The sequence below is a fragment of the Gymnogyps californianus genome, unplaced genomic scaffold (assembly GCF_018139145.2).
Source record: "Gymnogyps californianus isolate 813 unplaced genomic scaffold, ASM1813914v2 HiC_scaffold_72, whole genome shotgun sequence".
Taxonomy (NCBI): Eukaryota; Metazoa; Chordata; class Aves; order Accipitriformes; family Cathartidae; genus Gymnogyps; species Gymnogyps californianus.
This window is the reverse complement of record NW_026114465.1, coordinates 131,722-153,852: the sequence shown is the minus strand read 5'-3', so window position 1 is coordinate 153,852 and position 22,131 is coordinate 131,722. Positions and strand designations below refer to the sequence as shown.

Genomic DNA, 22,131 nt, shown 5'->3' with positions numbered 1-22,131 from the left:
TAGTATCAGAAGTCTATATGAGGAAATTGGTCTATGATTACACATTGCAAGGGCTGCTGTGTTTTTGCGACTCGACCCCATCCCCTGATTAAAAAAAAGATTTGAAAGAACTGTGTTTGAAGCCTCACCTTAAGGAAAACCTACCTAGCTTAACTGTACTACTTGCTGTATCAGCATCATAGAACAGCTTTCATTTTTCAGAACAAGGAACATTCCCTTGAGGATATATTTTTTTCCCAAAGGAGAGCATCACTAGTCTCCAGGATTCATTCATAAAATAAGGTAATAGTTACAAGTATAGAAGATTTCTGAATACCTCCACCTTTTGTTAGAAGAATATGCCAAGGTTTCTATTCATACTCATCACTACACTGGAAAGTATCGCATGAGGACCAGGTGGGACAGGGTGGGGAGAAAATAACAGTAGCAAATATAAGCAAACCACAAATACAGATTATTTCCGAATTTAACACAAGCAGAACAGCAGTGTGATACAACTATGAAAATCAAGACCATTTGTATAGTGCAAACTTCCTGTAGCAGATTCTATCTACTACTAACACAGAACAAAGAGGAGGAAGGGTAGGCGTGTAGATAAGAATGAAGATAAATAGTATGTCGGCTACAGAACCTAAGAGATAGCTCTGGAGTTAAATACTAAAACCACTACAAAACACTACTTTCCTGAGCACAGTTTCTGTCATTAGAGATCTAGTATACACAGAGAAATAACAGGAGGCAGTATCTTGCACCTACCCACCGTGATGCAACTTTCTATTGACCTTCAGTCAGAATAAAATATTAAGTGCTGAATACAGTAATCAATTAAAAAGCCAACTTCTGTAATTTTATAAACACATTCCTCTAAAAAAAGAATCCATTTGCTATATTAGCTCCTACAAAAGCACAGTTAAAGATTTCATTAAACAAAAACATATTTACATAATAAAATTAAACTGCAAAATTTTTATACTCCCTTTAGTTACAAAACAAAAAACCCCCAAAAATCAATATTTCCTAAGCACTGAATCTTAATCCTCATTAATAAGTTTATATTTTGTCAACAACTCAGGCAAAACTACTACTATTAATTTCAGTGCTGCTTGCCCAATACACTTAAAGACATATTTAGGCAGTTTGAAAACCTCCTACATAGTTATTAACTGAATAATGGAAAAGCTAATAATGGAAACTTCAATTCTTCAGACTAGAAATCATCATTCTAGTTGTAAGTAGAACAGGCAAGTATTTTATATAATCAATATCAGTAAAACTCAGCACATTTGGTGTTAAATTTCAGGAACTTCTTAAAAAAACCTCTGAAATGATAAACTGAAATTTGTCTTATCTTTTGGGTACAAAGCAGCTATCAATTTATTAAAAAACAGAACTAGGGTAAGTAGATAATAAATATTAAAGAAGATGGGAAAGTCAAACAATAAAGACCTGTTCTTCATTTTTGAGTAGTTACAATTTTGCCAGCCCCTTAGTTCTTGTAGCCACAGCAGCATTAATTAATGCATGAATAACACTGGCAGTAGAAAAAAAGAAGAAACAAACAAACAAACAAAAAAAAAAAACAACCAGAAATTTTATTAGTAAAAGACTCACCAAGAAGGGCAGACATGTTCTGAAATATTCTCAGAAGCTCAGGTGTAAGACATGGACTATTCTCCAATGTCACTAACCTAAGAATAGATTAAGAGAAATATTTTAGATGACCTATGAATAACATTGAGCAATCATTCTGACAGATGTAAAACATTGTAACTTATAGTAACCACCTATATGATCCTTAAATAATGTGAAATATGCTTCAAGGAATTGTTACAAGTGCAGTATTAGTCTTTACAACACACCCATCAATATAGGCACGGGTCTTGCTAAGGTAGGAAAAGAAAGAAAAACATGCTACTGTCTTTTTCTAAAGACAACATAACCTCAAAAATGCAGCAGTGAGAATGCTTAAGTACCCAACTTGGGGATCTCAGGCAGAACTCAGAGAAGGTGGGGAGAGAGGAATATTCATGGTGTAAGGACAACACGTGTAGCGCTCTACACCTCTAAGGAGCAGCTGTGGTGGCGACCAGCTCAAACCTTTACGTGTTTGGTTTTGGTTTTTTTTTTCTTTCCCTGAAATGATGCATTGATTACCATATGTAAAAGAATGACTATATGCTCAGCGCTGTTTGCATCAATTTAAAATTCCTGAGGTTTGAAAACAGTAACTATAAAAGAAATTCATACTTAAAGCCACAGCAACACATTCCAGTTTCTTCCCAGATCTCAGGTGTAGGATTACTGTATTTAAATAACATTTTTGATTATGTAAAGTATCTTAGCTGGCCTCCTGCTCTTGGTTCAGGAAGCAGTCAGTGTCCCAGCCATATCTGCCAGCCCCATCCAGATTTCTCTGATGCTCTAGGACATCTTAAAATATCATATATACATTCTTCTGCATAGGCATCAGAATAACCACCTCATGATCAGTATTATTAAGAAGATATAAAAGTTCTGAACTGATACATTAAAAAGGCCCATCTTAAATTTTATGAAGAACTTGCACTTCGAAGTTGCTCCCCCACCACCACCAGCATTATAAATCTTAGTTTTGCTGCACATAAAACAGATCACTTTTAAGTTAAGTATTTGTAATTCAAATGCAAATCTACAATTTATATCAAAGGAATCCCTCACTATTTCAAGACAAACTCAATATATTCCTTTTCTGCAGGAAACAAACATGTTGAATTCAGTCCAGGTAACGGTTTCCTCCTTTTAGAGTGTCAGCTGCACCAGAAACAAACAAATTAGCCTCATGGCAAACCAATCACAGTGCCACTTGTTGTTTTATGTTCAGTCACCAGATAGCTTGAGACTTGGAAGATGACTTCTCCTGCATTTTATCCTTGTAAACTCACCATCTCTTCCAGTGACCAGCTCTGAGAATCATTGGGTTAATGTGCTCCCAGTCAAGCATGTCAAATTGTTAGATTAGCATGCACATTATAGTGAGTCTAGACTTTTTGTCTTGCTGTTCATTTTCACAACAGAACTGTATCTTGCTATCAACTGCTTGAAAATAGATTACCTACTCAGTTATTTTTAATTGTGTTTCTTTTATTTACTTCCTAACCTCACCTCTTCTGAGAAAAGGTATGATATAGATGATGTCAAGGTAAGATAACAAGAACGTATAAATTCTTAATACAGTCAAAGCTTTTGTTAAATCTTTTTTTTTCTTCCAGGGATACAAAAATAAAATTTTAAAAATTAGAATTTGATAAAGAACATTCTTACCACAACTCTAAACCATCTTCCAGAAGATAGACATGCAGAGGCTGAGAAACATCTGTACTTAGCTGAATAATTGGAAGTAGAAAAGGATAGAGATTTTTGCTGTCTGCACCCAGTCCCTATAAAAGTAAATAAAAAAATGTAAAATACTTCAAAAACCTCAACTCAAGCATTTCAAGAACAGCACTGAAAAAGATCTGTGATGCTGTTCTATTCGCATACTGTAAACATGCATTCAAGAAATCAAAGGTTGAACTTGCAACCATTTCATACAAAAGAAAATATTTAGTTTGATACTCCTGAGCTTTCTCAACAAGTCTTGAGAAAATTACGTAAGTTTTTAGAGAACAAGCAGCTTATCAATGGTATGCAAGAAAAAAATTATAAACAATACACATTCCTAAAAACATTCATTGGTCATTCTCTTTCTGGGAAAGGTCACAGCTTTAACAAATACTAAATGCTGAATAAAATGTGTTAAAGATTAAGAAAAGAATTACTCTTTGGATCTTACCACATCCTAAATCTTTTGACATATTCTAAGAATCAGGAAAAGGGTTTGTTTTCATTCCTAAACAAAGAATCACAGATGGATGACAGTGATTTTATTAAGTGATCCATGAGTAATACACAAAGATGTCTTCCCAAGAACACAAAGTAAAAAAATTTTTCAACGATCACTTAATAAAAAACCCTAATTTTTAAAAATAAGCTAGAGATAACTATTGTCAAAACTAATCATAAATTAAAACTAATCTTAAAGATTGGAATTCTTAAATTGGAAACTACTGGCTATTTTGTAATATTACTAAAGAGAACTGAGGCTAGTTGAATGCTGCTTTTGCATAATTACTATATTTGGAAACTTTAAAATTTAAAATTATTTTATGTTTCTCAGTTAAAGCTTCTTTGTGGAACAGTTTATTTATTTAAACAAACTTGTCTTAAAAGAAGAAGGATCTTCCGTACATTTGTCTAATCTCTTTGAGTCCACCTATCCTTTTGGCCTCTACTGTGGCCAGTAACGAGAAGTTCCACAATTCGTATATTGTGAAAATATATTTTGTGTTTGTTTGAACTAACTCTGCTTTTAAAAGAACCCTAAATTTTCCTTTAGTTGTAATGTGTAATCATTCCCTTTCCACTTTCTCTCCACTGTTAATGTTTTCATAGATCTCTATAATAATATCCTTTATCCAGAAAGTCATGCCTTTCTGCAAGTTCAAGACTGCCTACATATTCAGTCTGTTCCTGTATGGACACTGCCCTACATCCTAGGAGCCCTTCTCTCGATCTTTGCTAGTTCTATAACATCTTTTTTGAGATGTAGTAGGGGTTGGAGAAGGTGGGATGGCATATAGCCCATATTAAAGAAGTGCTTAATAGCACAGATTCTGCAGGCAATATAACTACATATTGTTTTATTCTTCAATCTTTCCTCAGTAACCTACTACATTTTATTTGCATTTTTACTGCCAACAGCACAGATATTTCTAGATATTTCAAGTTTAAGGATTATTTAAGTTATACCAAGTTCTTTTCCTTCACTGATAAGAAATTCAGTTAATTTTAACTATTATCTCTAGATAAAGCAAGCAGCTAATAATTTCTGTAGGCTTCCAAAATTCTCTACCAAGGTACTTACAGTAAGCCTCTAGAGGAATTAGGGAATTTATTGTACATGTTTAGAAAAGCAGGGAAGAGAGGCAAATTACCATCAAGAATCGAAAACACCCAAAAGGTCAAAACTCATTTATCTGACTACAGATTACTAGCAACTTCCATTTAGATACAATGTTGCTCAACATAGCTATTAATGTTATATAGCAAAATCTGGGACCAAAAGTTATCTAGATTTCTTGAGTTTTGAGAACTGTAAGACACTAAGTGAACTAAACAAACTTAGCTAAATGAACAACTACGGGCAAATGAAACCTAATGTTAATAAATGTAAGCAATATATTCTGGCAAAGGAAAAGTTTCCTACAACACACAGATATACAAAAAAATCTACAATAAAAAAATGGTCTGAGAATAACTATGTTCACCTTTATTCTCAGTATTACTATAATTTTTTTTATTATTGCACTTAGAAGCCGCAGCCACGAACAAAGGTAAGGTGATAGTAGTCCCTGCTCACAGATATTTTAATAGTTCTGACCATTCTGTTTTAAAACAGACATTGAAAAAGAGGAGATATTCAAGTATAGTTAAAAAGAAAATTATGAGCACAGATGAATACTCAAAAGAAGAAAAAAAAAAATCAAAGATTGAAATACAAATAATAGGATGTGATACAAATCTATTATATAACAAAGCAGGCAGCTCAGATCTGCTATTATCTTTGTTTCACATAAAATATGAACAAAGCAGAAGAGAACATCATAAAAGCTGGGAAATTTAAGAAGGGATAAAATAAAATATTTTTTCCCCATATGCTATATAAACATGTTGCAGAAATCATTGCAAAAGGACATAATAGGTATCAGAGTTATGCAGTAAAAAGGTAATGGTAAAAATGGTAACAATAAAAGGGTTGGAATTCTACATAAACAAGATGACCCCCAATTAGTCAGTGCCAACAACACCCTTGAGAGACATTAAACCTAACAGTTATGATTTAAACAAGAAACATTTGACACTAATCTGAATTAAAACACAAATTTAAAGAACAGGCAAAGTGAAGCTTGTTATGGTGGCCCATATCTTGGCCTATGATTTAAAAATGGCTCACGTTCACAGAAAGTTTGCAACCAAAATAGAAAACTCCACATCCCTGGGAGCTGAATGGAAAGCAATGGGGAAACAGATGTGCCTATGCTGCAGAATCAAGTCTGAACCACGCACAACGTTTGTAAGAAGAGACTGACACTCTGAATGCCTGCTGGGAAATAAAGGAAGCCTGAACAAGTTCTTTTATATAGACTATAAAGGCACTAAAGGAGGTTCAATTCCAAGATTACAAAACCAAAACAAAAATCCTCCAGAACACAAGCAAATCTGCCTAAAGAACTGCTTTTACTAACAAGCCCCTGGAAACAAAACAGTTTAGTGCTTAACATTAGCCATGTTTACCTCCACTATCAGAGAACCATGTCTTTATTATAAGACTGAACAGCATTTGGAAATAGCCTATAAAACCAAAACATACCTTAATTTTACACCTTATACCTTAATATACACACACACACAGAGAACACGAAGGCATGTCTGAGAAAGAACTGAAGGAGATACTGGCAACATTTATGTGATTCCGACACTTTACCTGAACAAGATGGATAAGGGTGGTTAGAATGGCACATCGTAGCATATCGTGCTCCTCACTCTGTTTCCAAAGGAGTGGTAAATACTGAACCAAACATCCTACATATGGTCGTATCTGAAATTCAGAACACAAATTTTTTTCTTAATGTGTGAAACAAGGCCATTAATTTATCCCAGGCATAATTTCTGAAAGATTTAAGAGCTGCTTTTGTCACAGTAAAAATACAGAGTTTGCTTTAATTTACTCTTCTTTCCTCTTCCTAAAACACCATATTCCGTACTCAGTGACTGAAGTGACTTCTGACTGCACAGGGGTTTGAAAAGAACCTATTACCTATGGTAATGTTTGTGCATGACAATCAGGCTTAAGTACTAAATGGAACATAAAAAAATACTTAATTTGATAACTGAAGTTGTTTTCATATTATTATGTTCTTCACTTAGACAGGATTCCTGAATAACTGCATCCTCTAAGATGACCAGAAACAGTCCCAGGAAAAATAAAAAAATAAAAAAATAATGCTGAATAACCTCTGAAGTTACACATGCTTTGAGCAGGGGTTGGACTACATAACCTCCAGAGGTTTGTCCTAACCTAAATTTTTTCTATGATGCTCTACAACACTAAAGGGCTAATCTATTTGTCTTCTAAAGTATTTAATTATGAATTAACCTTAACGGACTCATAAAGGCTCTTACTCAACTTGGGTTTTTTCTGCTGCTTCTCCAGCTGATCTAAAATGCAGGGAAATCTGCTGTCATGTTGACTTTTCCTACAAGGGACAATTAAGAAAGCCAAATTTGGCTCTCAGACAGGATTACTTGTAGAAAGAGGAGATAAGCTCCAAACCATGCATTATCTCTGTCCTTAATACAGTAATATCACAAAAAAAAAAAAAATGGAGACAAAAGCAGTCAACAATTCATTTTTATTTCTACAAAAACATCTTCAATTTCTTTACGTTTAAGCTGAAGAATATACTTTAACACTAAGAAGGAAGTACTGAAAATTGAGAATGTGAACTAGAAACTTTGCATGCAGTTAAGGAGAATGCTGTATAGGCAATCACGATCCATACCAGTGCCAATGAGAGATTACAAATTTAACTGCACAGTCCCTGGGAATTTAAAGCATTTTGTCCCCCAAAATGTCTCTTTTAATATGTAAGGTTTAATAAAATACTAGCTCAGATATGAGACAATTAGAATTTGAAAGTGGGAATAAAAAAAAAATTGCAAGAAATGCATTAAGATAAGCAGTGGAAGTCATTCTGTACTCCAAAAGGTGAGTCAATGCAAAAAAAAAAAGTAAATAAAGAAGTAGTAACTGAGCAAGCACATATTACACAAAAGATAAATGAGAACTGAAAAGTGAGAAGAGAACCAAGTAAAGCAAATAATGCAGGCATCTACCATAACAATAACCATTCTATCAATGACATTTTTCTACTATTTTTGTATAAGTCAAAAACATTAAGAAGTCCTCTGTGTTCTTAGTACAAAGCTAACACTGCTTGAAGTCTATAAAAAAAATACCTGCATATTGACTCTTTCAATCACACAAGACAGAACGTGAAGAACATGCATTTTGGTGTCACATTCTGTTACTTCCTGAAGTAGCTGAAAGAGCAGTGTAAACATGGATTCCAGATACTAAAAAAAACCAAAAGAAACTACAGATTAGACCATCAAAAATACAACTGGCGACATGAAATGGTGATTTTCCCATATGCTTACAACACTAAGACATCTACGAACTTTGAAAGACACTTACAAAGTGTGCAGTGTTACTCTTTCATTTGGAAAAATGCACACTAGCCTAAACAAGATAAAATAATTCAGATACACTCTTGCATAACAGTTCAAGCATGTGATCAATTTGACCATATATAATTTTGATGTTTTAGTAAGTATAAACATGACTTCACAGATAAAATTCTATAAAGCTGAAGGCCATCTCTCCAGAAGAAACACTTTGTTAGGGTCAGAGCAAAGGTATGGTCTTCCAGCTTTTGGGTCAGTAGATAAAATTTAGATAATGAACTGAAAAAGACAGCTTAAAAAATTCCAATGTTTACAGTACAGATGCACTCTGCATTTTTGTTTTGTTTGTTCCCAGAGTTGCAATTAACATGGAGGTCCTAATCAAACAAGAAAAAAAAAAAAGCACCTGCTAAATTTGAGTGATCCATATTTGCTGTATTCATGACTAACATGTCGTTGTTTACTTAATGCCAACAGCAGTCACCACCATAAAGAACACGAATATAGGAAACCAAGAAAGTCTATGTTTTTAAGGCACTATTTTAACCACACACTTATATTTAATTTTGTGTGAAACAGCAAGTTGGTAAGTACTGTGTGAAACAGGCATACTAGAAAGTAAGTCACATTGGTGAGGAGACTTATTTGTTAAAGACAGCATTCATACTGTCTTAGCATGAAGAAACTTAGCATCTGATAACACATGATGTATATAATACTAAACACAATGATAGGAAGTTGTAATACTCATAATACTAAAAGGTTTTGAATTGTCTGTCTACATATTGCACATTTAGCAACCTTAATAGCAAGAGTATGAGTCTTTACATGCTTTGGCCTATGAAGACCAAAAAAATTATATACACACACACACTGATTACTAAATAGTCTGGTTTAAGATGAAATTGGAAATTATTTTTTCCTGCTTTCCTCTATGGATCTATCTGCTCATCAGAATATGCCCATATAAATGCTCTTACCGGTAAGAACTGGTCAGTTCTGAACTCAAAGTCATCTACAGGTAAACAACCATTAAAGAAAAATAACAGAGACTGCAGATGGATATGAAACTCAAATAAGCAAATATTCCGTGGATACACAACAACTATAATGTGAAGAATTTGGTAGTAAGTTTAAAATTGTTTATTTTCCAGTAGCTCCAAATTAAAAGCTAATCAAATATCTTTGCTAATAAAAGGATATTTAACTTCAGCGTCATAGCTGTCTCAATACGGACCTGAAAGACAAAAGCCAAGAAGCATCACACATGTCCATTAAACATTATTTTGATTATCAACATAATACCTGAAAATATCAAACCCGTTGCTGTTTTGGCAATTGAATTATCCTGCGTGTTCTGTCACCCTAAGAAGTGCAGTTAGTTTGTATTGGGTTTGCGTGGTAAGGTTTCGGTAGTGGGGGGGATACAGGGGTGGCTTCTGTGAGAAGCTGCTAGAAGCTTCCCCTATGTCCGATAGAGCCAATGCCAGCTGGCTCCAAGATGGACCCGCTGCTGGCCAAGGCTGAGCCAATCAGCGATGGTGGTAGCGCCTCTGTGATAACATATTTAAGAAAGGGAAGAAAAGTTACTGCACAGCAGCAATTGCAGCCAGAGAGAGGAGTGAGAATATGTGAGAGAAAGAACTCTGCAGACACCAAGGTCAATGAAGAAGGAGGGGGAGGAGGTGCTCCAGGCGCCAGAGCAGAGATTCCCCTGCAGACCATGGTGAAGACCATGCTGAGGCAGGCTGACCCCCTGCAGCCCATGGAGGACCCCATGCCGGAGCAGGTGGATGTGCCCCAAAGGAGGCTATGATCCTGTGGGAAGCCCGCGCTGGAGCAGTCAGTTCCTGAAGGACTGCACCTCGTGGAAGGGACCCAGCCAGGGTCAACCCACCACATAGTTCAACTCAGAAATATTTTCGTTTCCTTTTATTTTAGTATCCTTTACAGTTTATTTAGCATTGCTGAAGTGATACTGTGGTGGGCTGACCCTGGCTGGATGCCAGGTGCCCACGAAGCCGCTCTATCACTCCCCCTCCTCAGCTGGACAGGGGAGAGAAAATATAATGAAAGGCTCATGGGTCGAGATAAGGACAGGGAGATCACTCACTAATTACTGTCACGGGCAAAACAGACTCGACTTGGGGAAAAAAATTAATTTATTACCAATCAAAATCAGAGCAGGATAATGAGAAATAAAAACCAAATCTTAAAAACACCTTCCCCCCACCCCTCCCTTCTTCCTGGGCTCAACTTCACTCCCAATTTTCTCTACCTCCTTTGCCCCCGAGCAGCGCAGGGGGATGGGGAATGGGGGTTGCGGTCAGTTCATCACACATTCTCTGCCACTCTTTCCTCCTCAGGCGGAGGACTCCTCACACTCTTCCCCTGCTCCAGTGTGGGGTCCCTCCCATGGGAGACAGTCCTTCATGAACTTCTCCAATGTGAGTCCTTCCCACGGGCTGCAGTTCTTCACAAACTGCTCCAGCATGGGTCCCATCCACGGGGTGCAGTCCTTCAGGAACACACTGCTCCAGCATGGGTCCCCCATGGGGTCACAAGTCCTGCCAGCAAACCTGCTCCAGCATGGGCTCCTCTCTCCATGGGTCCGCAGGCCCTGCCAGGAGCCTGCTCAAGCATGGGCTTCCCACGGGGTCACAGCCTCCTTCAGGGCACATCCACCTGCTCTGGCGTGGGGTCCTCCATGGGCTGCAGGTGGATATCTGCTCCACCATGGACATCCATGGGCTGCAGGGGGACAACCTGCCTCACCATGATCTTCACCACAGGCTGCAGGGGAATCTCTGCTCTGGCGCCTGGAGCACCTCCTCCCCCTCCTTCTTCACTGACCTTGGTGCCTGCAGGGCTGTTTCTCTCACATATTCTCATTCCACTCTCTAGCCGCAATTGCTGCTGTACAGGTTTTTCCCCCCCCCCTTCTTAAATATGTTATCCCAGAGGCGCTACCACCATTGGTGATGGGCTCGGCCTTGGCCAGCGGCGGGTCCGTCTTGGAGTCGGGCTGGCATTGGCTCTATGGGGGGAAGCTTCTGACATCTTCTCACAGAAGCCACCCCTGTAGCCCCCTGCTACCAAAACCTTGCCACGCAAACCCAATACAGATACCACCTGTAGAAACTACTCAGGCAAAATCTTCATGAAAGTCAAGAAAGAATTAAACAAGGAGATATCTAGGCTGTGATAAAAAATCTTGCAACAAAGGAGTTTAACTTGGGATTATCTCATGGGTTGCTGTCACTCAAAAAGCACAGAATCAAATAAACTCAACAAATTAGCGTGTTCTTCCCTGGTAGATGTTCAGAAAGCATTAACTGAAAACAGTCACAACACTGACGCAGAAATCCATCCTACTTTGCTAAAGCTGTCTGGAATCACAGAAATAAATATTAGTAATTGGCATCTAACAGTTAACTAACAAACTAGATAGGTTTGTTTGTTTTATTTGTTGAGTAGCTGCTAGGTCAGTTTGCTTAAAAATAAAAAACAAAAAAACAACTGCAAAAACAACTGCAAAAACAAGCTGCTTAACCTCATCTGCTAGCAAACTGAAATTGTAGCTTAAAACCACAGAATAGTACTCAACCAGCTTAGCAGCCAATGCCATTTATCATATCCTGCCAGCAGATAACTATGTTGATGCTTAAATAATATTGTATACTGCAGATACTAGTAACAGAATAACTCCATTTTATCTACACAAAGTGTTCATTTGTTTATAAATTATTTATCTCAAGATGCTTCACAACTCTCTTCTTACAAAAAAGAGAGACTGTTGCTATTGCCATTCATTTTCCCACTGAAGCCATCACCTAGTGAACATCTTAAGGGTTCGTTTCATGTCTTTGATCTTGTTTTTCAACATCTCCACAATTAAACACCCCCAGAACTTCCCAACAGATTATCTTTTGCAAGACACAACAGACTTTAAGGTGTGATGTTATGAAGTTTTCAACCAAGTTTACATAAGGTATGGTATGTATGTTTCACCTGTGTTTACAGAACAAATGTGTAATCCAAAACACTACTTATACTTACCACTAAGTCTTGGTCTTGAAGCAAGTTACGAATTGCCTCATATAACATAGGCCTCAAGTCCAATTTGAATTTTACAGAAATCCACTGTCCAATCAGCCAAATTACTCGTCGGCGTATTGGCTTATACCTTTAAAAGTGGAAAGAAAAAAAAAAGTATTGTACTCATTAATTCATTATACTTGCTGTTCTAGAATGCGTTGATGAAAAAGAAATCTAAGAATCACTAGGAAAACATTATTCCCCAAAACAATTATTAAAATATTTAGTTTGTCAAGACCAACTTTAGAACTTTAATGCAGAAATTTTTTTAATCAAAATTCTTCACTAGAAGGCTCAGGAAACACCAACTTATGTCTGAAAAAAACAACTCTCTTCCTAAATGACTGAATCTTGAAAGTCTCACTAGAGATACAGTTTATTCTGCACATAGCACACCAATAAAAGAAACTAAAACTAAATCTTATATTATTACTGCCATCATGGCATCTTACTGCTTTTATCATACTTTCCAGCAATTTCCTTGACATTCCTTTTGTGCTCAAAATTTGAGGTCAGATACAATTTAAAAATGCAAACTTAGCTACTGCATTACAGAAACTGCCAGAGCATTTCATGTCATCAGTCTAAAACTATTCTCAGGAAGAACTGACATTACCTAATCTTGCACCAGTGCCACAACAAGGGCATAAACCAAACAGCTTTAGAGTCAATAGGAAGAAATAAGAACCAGAATAACAATGAGCTGAATTGCCTAACAAAGATTGAGAAAAGCATTCCATAGAGCCGCTATTTTTCTCCACTGATTATAAAAGCTGACCAGAAAGAGTAGCTCAGATTTAAATGTTTAACTTGCAGACATATAAAGTTAGGCAAGATGAACCCTATTCACAGAATTTTAAGTAACAAATTATTTTGCCTTGTTATCCTAATTTATTTTTCATTTGATGAACTTCTGCCTTATAAGCCATCAAGACAGCGATTTAAACTGAAGTTATTGAGGCTTCTTTACATTAAATAAATTTATTAAAAATTCCCATAAGATAATTAAAAAAGCACACCTTTAGAGAACATGGAAGTTGTGAAAGTAGCATGTATAACAGCAGTTCATTAGACTGGAACACAAAGCTAATGAGGAATAACATTCCAGTGTTGTGAAGCATGAACAACCCATTTCCTACAAAATATTGCTGAAGCATGACTTTCACAAGATGTTGCCTAACACATCCTTCTATTTATTCGAGAAACTGTGATGATGCTACTTTTTCTATTCTTAGAATATTCATGCCTGATACACAACCTTGTAAAAATCAGAATATTGAAAAAACCTAAGAGTTTTTCTTGAGATTGGCATTGGATAGTTTTCAAACCACTATCACATAAAGAAAAGTTCTAAATGACACTTGACATAAGTACATAACTGTCTGCTGACAGCAAGGATTTTCAGCTCTGGTGATATTTGTTGTACAATCCATACCTCCCTACCTGCATCTTTATATATTCTCTCTCTCTCTCTGGTAGAGAAAATATAGCGTGCATTTGGGGGGTTTTGGGGTTTTTTTTTGTTTGTTTGTTTGTTTTTGGGTTTTTTTTTGTTGGTTTTGTTTGTTTTTTAAAGGACTTAAGTTCCTAGAAATTCTTCTACTCATAGGTGCTCATTTTTGAGGTCCTACCTTTTCTATGTTCATTACTTCTGGGGCAAAGCTCACCTCTTAGTATATCATTAGCTTTTATGCTAAGAGCACACACTAAGTATAAGCAGGTCGAGCCTGCTGGACCTAAAGTTCACATGGGAAAGTGGCCATACTGCAAAATAAGGCAGCTTCTGTTGCAATAGCCATAGGATGGTAGCTTTAAGCACTCTGGACAGCATTCACACATTCACAGTCAAAAGTATCATACTTGATACCAAAGTACTAAGTGTCACATTGATACTTTCTCTCTCAGCAGGAAAAGAGTTGTTTTTAAGACTGAATTATTGCAAAAGACTGTATTCAGTAAACTATTTTCATGCTATGGAAAAGTTTCTCCTTAGTCAGTACAAAACTAAATATTATGGCAAGTGATAAATTTGGCAATGCAATGTTTCTAAAAGTCTTTAAGAGGTTTATTTTTTCATTAATCCCATATTTCTCCTACTGCTATGGTCATGGTTGACAGTCTCACTATCAACAGACAATGAACCACTCAAAGAAAACAAAACACAGCAAATCCTATGGTCACTGCTGACAACACATAGGTTTGTGTTCCCAAACATGAACTAGTTTGTGAACAACCATGCTAATCACCATGGGACATTCTGTAGCACAGCAGATCATACCCTCCAATCTGCTTTATCTGAACTGCATATGTATTCCTGAAGTTGTCATTAAAGCAACACTCCATTCAAACTACTAATGCTGTCTCCTTTATTCCCATGGCAGACTCCAAAGATGCTGGCAGTAGAAGCAGTTCAAGCAAACAAGGCTTCAAACTTCTGGACAACTTATACTGCAAGCTTCTGTCCCCACAAGAATTTCATCACAAATGCCAACCAGATGGTTAGATCAGGTGTCTTCCCTACTGTAAATACAACTATATCAACTGTAGAAGACTTCTGTCAGTTTTACTGTATGGGTGGATGGCATAAAAATGCCAGAGCCAGCATGTGCTACAAATATCATGGCAGCTTTATTCAAAGATTGATGCTGGTGCAGCACAACAACAAAGGATCAATCGTATATACAAGATCTCTAATTTTTTCCTGCTCTTCTGACATTTAGCCTAACCATTAGAGTGCTTGGCCACTGGTAGAGAGTAGGGTGAAGTTGAGATCATATAAACAAAAAAAAGACTAATGAGAAAGAAAAAAAAACATTAGGAGACACCAGGTAAACAACTGTGGCAATTATTCTGTGACCCTGAAGTAAGGTTACACATCCAAAAGTAAATAATTCATTAGGAAAAAAGTATATTGTAATGAAAAGAATTTTTGTAATTTTAGCAGGATCTTACACTTTACATGAAATTGAACTGTATTTGTAAAGAAAATGTTTATAATTGGCATTTGGAAATAAAAAAGCTGGACAGCAACTCGTTATGGAAAATCATTTACAATTTATGGTAGCTCCTAAGGTTATTAGCAAACAAATTAGTTCATATTTCAGATAATGTCTGGTAAGATGAATTTCAAATGTATAAGAAGAAATAGTAAAGTCTTTCAAAGGCCATTAGGGTCACTGCCAATGACTCTGATGAGAAAAATAGGACATCTTTATTCAGAGTCAAAGGGTGTTTCGGAACTTATCTGATTAGGATTAGCATGTACAATAGCATTCACTGTCCTTCTCCTGAGGGAAGAGTGACAGTTTGAGGAACTGGGAGGAACACTGTCTTCCTAGTCAGTTGTAGATATGGATAGCTCAGTCTACACCAAGATGCCAAAACTGATCTTTCAAAACACTCTATGATATCCACTAAACAAAACAGAGGTATTCATGTGAAGGCCATCCAAGTGAAGAGTACCTTGGTGAGAAGGAAAACCCACAGCAGATGGGCTATATAATACTCTTCACATAGAACCAGCCTGTAATCATTCACACTTTACAACACAAATCAAATCCTTACTTCCCCACTTTATTACTAGCAAAATTAACTGAAGAGTGTTACAGAGGACTTCTATTTGAACTAGTAAAGAAAAACAAATCACTATTTTGGCTAAGCTACAGTTTCACAAAGATTATTTCCACATATTTCAGTGGGACTTTGCTGCCTAAAGGGCTCTGGGGACTCGGGAGGTATAAGCATCTTTCTTCAAATGAGCAAAGGTGGTTGTCCTGAGAAAGTTTAATCAACTCAAATATATGCAAGAGGACAGACTTATAATAATAATCGGTCTAATATAACAGAATCCTGGAAGTAGCCACCACACAGCAATTTAAACATAAACAGAAACTGCCACTGTCATGAACACTGTCACTTCTGTGACTGTATCAGTTATTGTGGTGAGCTGACCCTGGATGGATGCCAGGTGCCCACCAAAGCCGCTCTATCACTCCCCCTCCTCAACTGGACAGGGGGGGAGAAAAATATGACGAAAGGCTCGTGGGTCGAGATAAGGACAGGGAGAGATCACTCAGTAATTACAGTCACAGGCAAGACAGACTCGACTTGGGGAAAATCAATTTATTACCAATCAAAATCAGAGCAGGATAATGAGAAATAAAAACCAAATCTTCAAAAACCTTCCCTCCACTCCTCCCTTCTTCCCAGGCTTAACTTCACTCCCGAGTTCTCTACCTCCTGCCCCCTCGAGTGGCACAGGGGGATGGGGAATGGGGGTTGCGGTCAGTTCAGCACACATTGTCTCTGCCACTCCTTCCTCCTCAGGGGGAGGACTCCTCACACTCTTCCCCTGCTCCAGAGTGGGGTCCCTCCCATGGGAGACAGTCCTTCATGAACTTCTCCAATGTGAGTCCTTCCCACGGGCTGCAGTTCTTCACAAACTGCTCCAGCATGGGTCCCATCCACGGGGTGCAGTCCTTCAGGAACACACTGCTCCAGCATGGGTCCCCCACGGGGTCACAAGTCCTGCCAGCAAACCTGCTCCAGCGTGGGCTCCTCTCTCTCCATGGGTCCACAGGTCCTGCCAGGAGCCTGCTCCAGCATGGGCTTCCCACGGGGTCACAGCCTCCTTCGGGCACATCCACCTGCTCTGGCGTGGGGTCCTCCATGGGCTGCAGGTGGATATCTGCTCCACCATGGACCTCCATGGGCTGCAGGGGGACAGCCTGCCTCACCATGGTCTTCACCACAGGCTGCAGGGGAATCTCTGCTCTGGCGCCTGGAGCACCTCCTCCCCCTCCTTCTTCACTGACCTTGGTGTCTGCAGAGTTCTTCCTCTCACATCTTCTCACTCCTCTCTCCAGCTGCAGTTGCGCAGGTTTTTCCCCCCCCCTTCTTAAATGTGTTATCCCAGAGGCGCTACCACCGTTGCTGATTGGCTCAGCCTTGGCCAGCAGCGGGTCTGTCTTGGAGCCAGCTGGCATTGGCTCTATTGGACATAGGGGAAGCTTCTAGCAGCTTCTCACAGAAGCCACCCCTGTAGCCCTCCCTCTACCAAAACCTTGCCATGCAAACCCAGTACAGTTATTTATATGTATTTCATACCTCTGCTCATTTAGTGGATATGTTTAAATATTGAGTATTTTTTAAGTCTGCAATTATTAGACATTCTATCTTACCAGATTTGTATCAACAGTTCATATTTAAATGATGAAGACATAACAAACCAAGGTGTTTACCTGTTATGAGAAACCTGTAGTTCTGCTAATAGTTGATTTTTAAACCACTGATCGAAATCCACACTATCAAATAATTCATAAGCAGCCAGTCCAACTGCATTATACACTAGGGAAAAACAACAGTTATGCTTATTGTTTGCTTGAATGTTTAATTTTTAATTCTAAATAATCAGACTAATTTAAGTCTCAAAAAACATTTTTTATAACCTGAGCATAATAAAGAAAACAAAACTAAAGCATATACTCTGAAGAAAGATATTATCAGACCATGGTGAAGGGAATTCTGGAGGAAATTTTAGTAAAAGTAAGGTATTACAGAAGAAATATACAGACTCTTGAAAATAGTTAAAAGCCATAAGAAAAAATGAAGATCTCATTCTAACATCAAGAATGGTTCAATCAGAGGCCTTAGACAATTCTTTTCTTTTGCCATAAAATCTCCTTATTTGTAAAATGGACAGACTATCTCCATTGAAGCACTGCAATTCATTTATTTGTAGAGGGGAAAGGACAGGACAGTAAAGGAGACTGTCTAAGTCTTTGTTTCACAAAAACGCTGAAAAAACCACGATATGTTTACATAAGCATTTCTAAAAGTTAAGACTGACATCAAGTGCATGGAGAAATAGGATTTAGGTCCTACTTTTCAAATGCCTTAAAAATAAATCTTGCAAATTCTTCATATAATTTTTAAGAAGTCAAGCACATAAACAAAAGGGGCTCTATTCCTTCAAAGGTAAAGTAAAATTTAATTTACCAGCATCTTTAATCAGTATAGTACTGGTATCCTCCATGTTGGTAGATCCTACAAGACAAAGTTAAAGAAAAAAAGCATAACTAAACGAAGAACGTAAGCAACATTGCACTTTTACACTTTAAATAAGTATGCTGTGAATTAAGACTGCTTCACTATTTTTGTTTTATTCACAAGTTCAGTATTTCAGTTTTGATACTTTCTTGAGTGAATATACTAAAATCAAATCTCTGCTTTCATATCCTATTTTTGACTGACTTCCTCAGTGCTGAACATTTTTAACAGCAACATGCAAGTAAATCAGAAGTATGTATTTTAAAGAACAGACTCAAACCCCACAAATTGCTGAAAACTGTCTACCACGTGGTACTATTTCCAGAGTCACTACTTAGACCTAGTTCCCATATACTTTATATATGTGTGCAGGTGTGCTTACAATGTATAAGTAAAAACTTTCCAAAATCTTAAGAATTAATGAATTCTTAATATCATCTAGTACTTCAACAATAACTCTCAAATTGAAAACATCCAGAAATGGCTACTAGGGGCTTCAGGAGAAGAAGAAGAAAAAAAAAAAAAAAGTATGTATGTGTACCTTTTAGTATGGAAGTATTATCTTCCATAATTCTTGAAAAACAAAGTGTCAACCCTTTTGAAAGGAACCTTTTACCATTCCCAGTATCACAGCACAACAAGCCATCCTGAAACTTATGTACACAAAGTATTTTATGAAGAGATTCTGGATGCGAAGTCAGAAACCACCCTCAGAAAATTAATATTTATTTCTATTTAATAGAATGTACTGATCCATTCTGATAAGTTCAAATATAAAATATTATAAGTCAGGTACAATACAACCTGGGGAAACAACCTAAGCCGAAATGACAGGGAAAACAAAGTGGCAGCTACCACTTGTTATCTTCCATGGCCACTGTAAAACTCAGTTTAGGGGTGAAAAAAACCTGAATCATTCCTCAGTCTATTAAGACTTCAGTCTTCATACATAAAAACACTAAACTTTTAAAGTAGATTCTTCAGATGTGGAAAGTCCTCTAGACTCTCCAAAATGACAGCATAACTTGAACTTTCTGTTTAAAAGGGTTTTTTTCCCAGGATTTTTGCAGAAACTTGGCAGAATTACCATAAATTGCCTTGAAACATTTGAACAGAAAGTTCCTGGTAAAAAACAACCTACAGAATTTATTAAGTTTGTCAACCATTCTCAAGAAAGCCTGAAATCTCATGAAAGTAGAACTGCCCCAGTTTTTGTCAGTCATCTAAGATATGACAAAAAGGAAAGAATCATTAGGATTCCCTCTTCCTATATACACACTGCATTCTCCTTGTCCTGGTTTCGGCTGGGACAGTTAGTTTTCTTCCTAGTAGCTGGTACAGTGCTGTGTTTTGGATTTAGTGTGAGAATAATGTTGATAACACTCTGATGTTTTAGTTGTTGCTAAGTAGTGCTTATCTTAAGCCAAGGACTTTTCAGTTTCCCATGCTCTGCCAGCAAGCAGGTGTGCAAGAAGCTGGGAGGGGACAGAGCCGGGGCAGCTGACCTGTCAGCTCACCACCTGCTGACCGATGCCTGAGCAGCGATCCGCTCCTCCCGGCCAACTCCCCCCTGTTTATATACTGGGCATGATGTTCCATGGTATGGAATACCCCTTTGGCTAGTTCAGGTCAGCTGTCCTGGCTATGCTCCCTCCCAGCTTCTTGCACACCTGCTTGCTGGCAGAGCATGGGAAACTGAAAAGTCCTTAACTTAGGATAAGCGCTACTTAGCAACAACTAAAACATCAGTGTGTTATCAACATTATTCTCACACTAAATCCAAAACCCAGCACTGCACCAGCTACTAGGAAGAAAACTAACTCTATCCCAGCCGAAACCAGGACACTCCTTATGATAGGTTTAGAAATAATTTCAAAATATTAACACATCCTTTCAAAAACAGAGTGAATACACTATATAAAATTAGATATCACGAGACAAAATTGTTTAATAGTTGACAAAAGCAAATGTCAGAATTCTGCATTTTACAGTTCCTTTATTTTTTAAACAACTTACCTTGTAGACAGTGAACCATTTCTAAAAGCACAGGGGTAAGAGTCTGATTATATTCATGGAAAATATCAATAAAAAGAACTTCCGTGCATGGCTGAAAAATTTAAAAAATCTGTTTTAGAATCTATCAAAATAAAGGCAATTAAAATGTATTTTATGTTAAAATTTTTAAGTGCTGCATACCTCGCACCAAAGGCTGTAATTTAAAATGCAATATACTGCAGCAAAGTTAGTATTATATGAAATATCATTTCATATTATACAGTATGCTTAACTCTAGCAAGATTTTGATGGCTGTATCTATATTAGCAAGTTCTGTGGTACAAGAACAATGTAGGTATCTTACAGTTTCCTTTTGGATTAGCCCTAGTTCAGTCATCTGGACTGAAGGTCCATTTGCACTTGGAACACACTAGATGCGCAGGGTTGGGTTTTTTAGTTTTAATCTGAAAGTAACCCAGCAAATAAGCTTTGAGATCTCTTTGCAAAGCAAACCATAGCAGGGATAATTGGGAGATTCACTACAACAGCATACTTGTGATTTGAACTAAAATGCTAATATAGACGCATCAAACTTTCTTCATCATGTCTACTAATAAAGTCATTAGCGATAATATCAATTATCAGTTCAAAGAAGAGACAACTTCTACTGGTTTTAATAACCATCAGATACTACATGATACAAACACTGAAGCAAACTCCTTTTCCCTCCCTCCTAGAACATGAAGCGCATAGTTTCCAATGTATTTCAAAATGTTTGAACATTGATCAATGAACAAAGTTCATTTATATTAATTCTAATTAAATTTCTCTAACAAAAGATTTTTTTTAAAAGCATGAGCTTATCTTTCTACCAAATATCACCTCTCTTGGGTACAAGACTATCAAGAAATGCATCCAGAAATGTCAAATGGTTTTATTTCAAATTGAAACACTTACTCTGAGACTGTACTTCCAAGAATCTCCTCCCGTCTCTTCTACAGCTATTATTTCACAAAGAAAAAAAGAAAATATTATTTCAACTATGGTTCAAATAAAGTTTAGTATTTAGATATGTGAATATCATGGACTACTGAGAAATCTCTTGTTATGAAAACCATCTCCAGAGGGAATATTTGTCCATGTAACAAAACTGTAGAAAATAAACCAGCCAATATCGCATGGGCAATTTGTAGAGGCAATGTGGATATGAAACCTCTTATGCCAATATCTAATTAAACTGCAGTCAACCATACAACACATTTCTTACTGAAGCCTTCTGGGTCCTCTTCCCACATTGTTAATTCTTCCTCTGTCAGCAGCAAATAGTGAGTGACTAATCTCCTACATATCTCCGTTAGCGTTGGATATGTGAAAAACGCTGTCTTTATCTTATGTGCTTCAAGAGTTTCAGGACTGCTATCTGAAATAAAACATAGGAAAATCCAAATTACAATTAAAAGGCTTAATGATCAAACAGTAGTCTAGCAAAACTAGAAAGAAATCAATAGATAAGAAATCCTCAGAGAAAAAAAAAAAGCATTTTCATGGCAGATTTTCATAACAGACTTTCAAGTGTACTTTTTTTAAGCAAGTTAAACTCCTAATTTCATTTACATTTAAGAGAGTTCTTTAAAAGCAAAATTGGACTGAAGGGTTCAAAGGGCT

The 22,131-nt window shown here is 37.1% G+C and overlaps 1 protein-coding gene across 1 annotated transcript in view; it reads right to left on the bottom strand.

Moving 5' to 3' along the window:
- Positions 1-22,131, bottom strand: part of LOC127029104 (importin-11-like) — a 106,198-nt gene that overhangs the window by 39,062 nt on the left and 45,005 nt on the right. Inside the window, exons 13-24 of the mRNA XM_050914746.1 lie at positions 21,734-21,886; positions 21,424-21,467; positions 20,488-20,578; positions 18,421-18,468; positions 17,664-17,769; positions 12,385-12,511; positions 9,529-9,562; positions 9,306-9,346; positions 8,098-8,214; positions 6,563-6,676; positions 3,301-3,416; positions 1,612-1,688 (exon numbers count right to left, since the gene is read on the bottom strand). Coding sequence (XP_050770703.1) covers positions 1,612-1,688; positions 3,301-3,416; positions 6,563-6,676; positions 8,098-8,214; positions 9,306-9,346; positions 9,529-9,562; positions 12,385-12,511; positions 17,664-17,769; positions 18,421-18,468; positions 20,488-20,578; positions 21,424-21,467; positions 21,734-21,886 — 1,068 coding nt within the window. The remainder of the gene's footprint in view (positions 1-1,611; positions 1,689-3,300; positions 3,417-6,562; positions 6,677-8,097; positions 8,215-9,305; positions 9,347-9,528; positions 9,563-12,384; positions 12,512-17,663; positions 17,770-18,420; positions 18,469-20,487; positions 20,579-21,423; positions 21,468-21,733; positions 21,887-22,131) is intronic.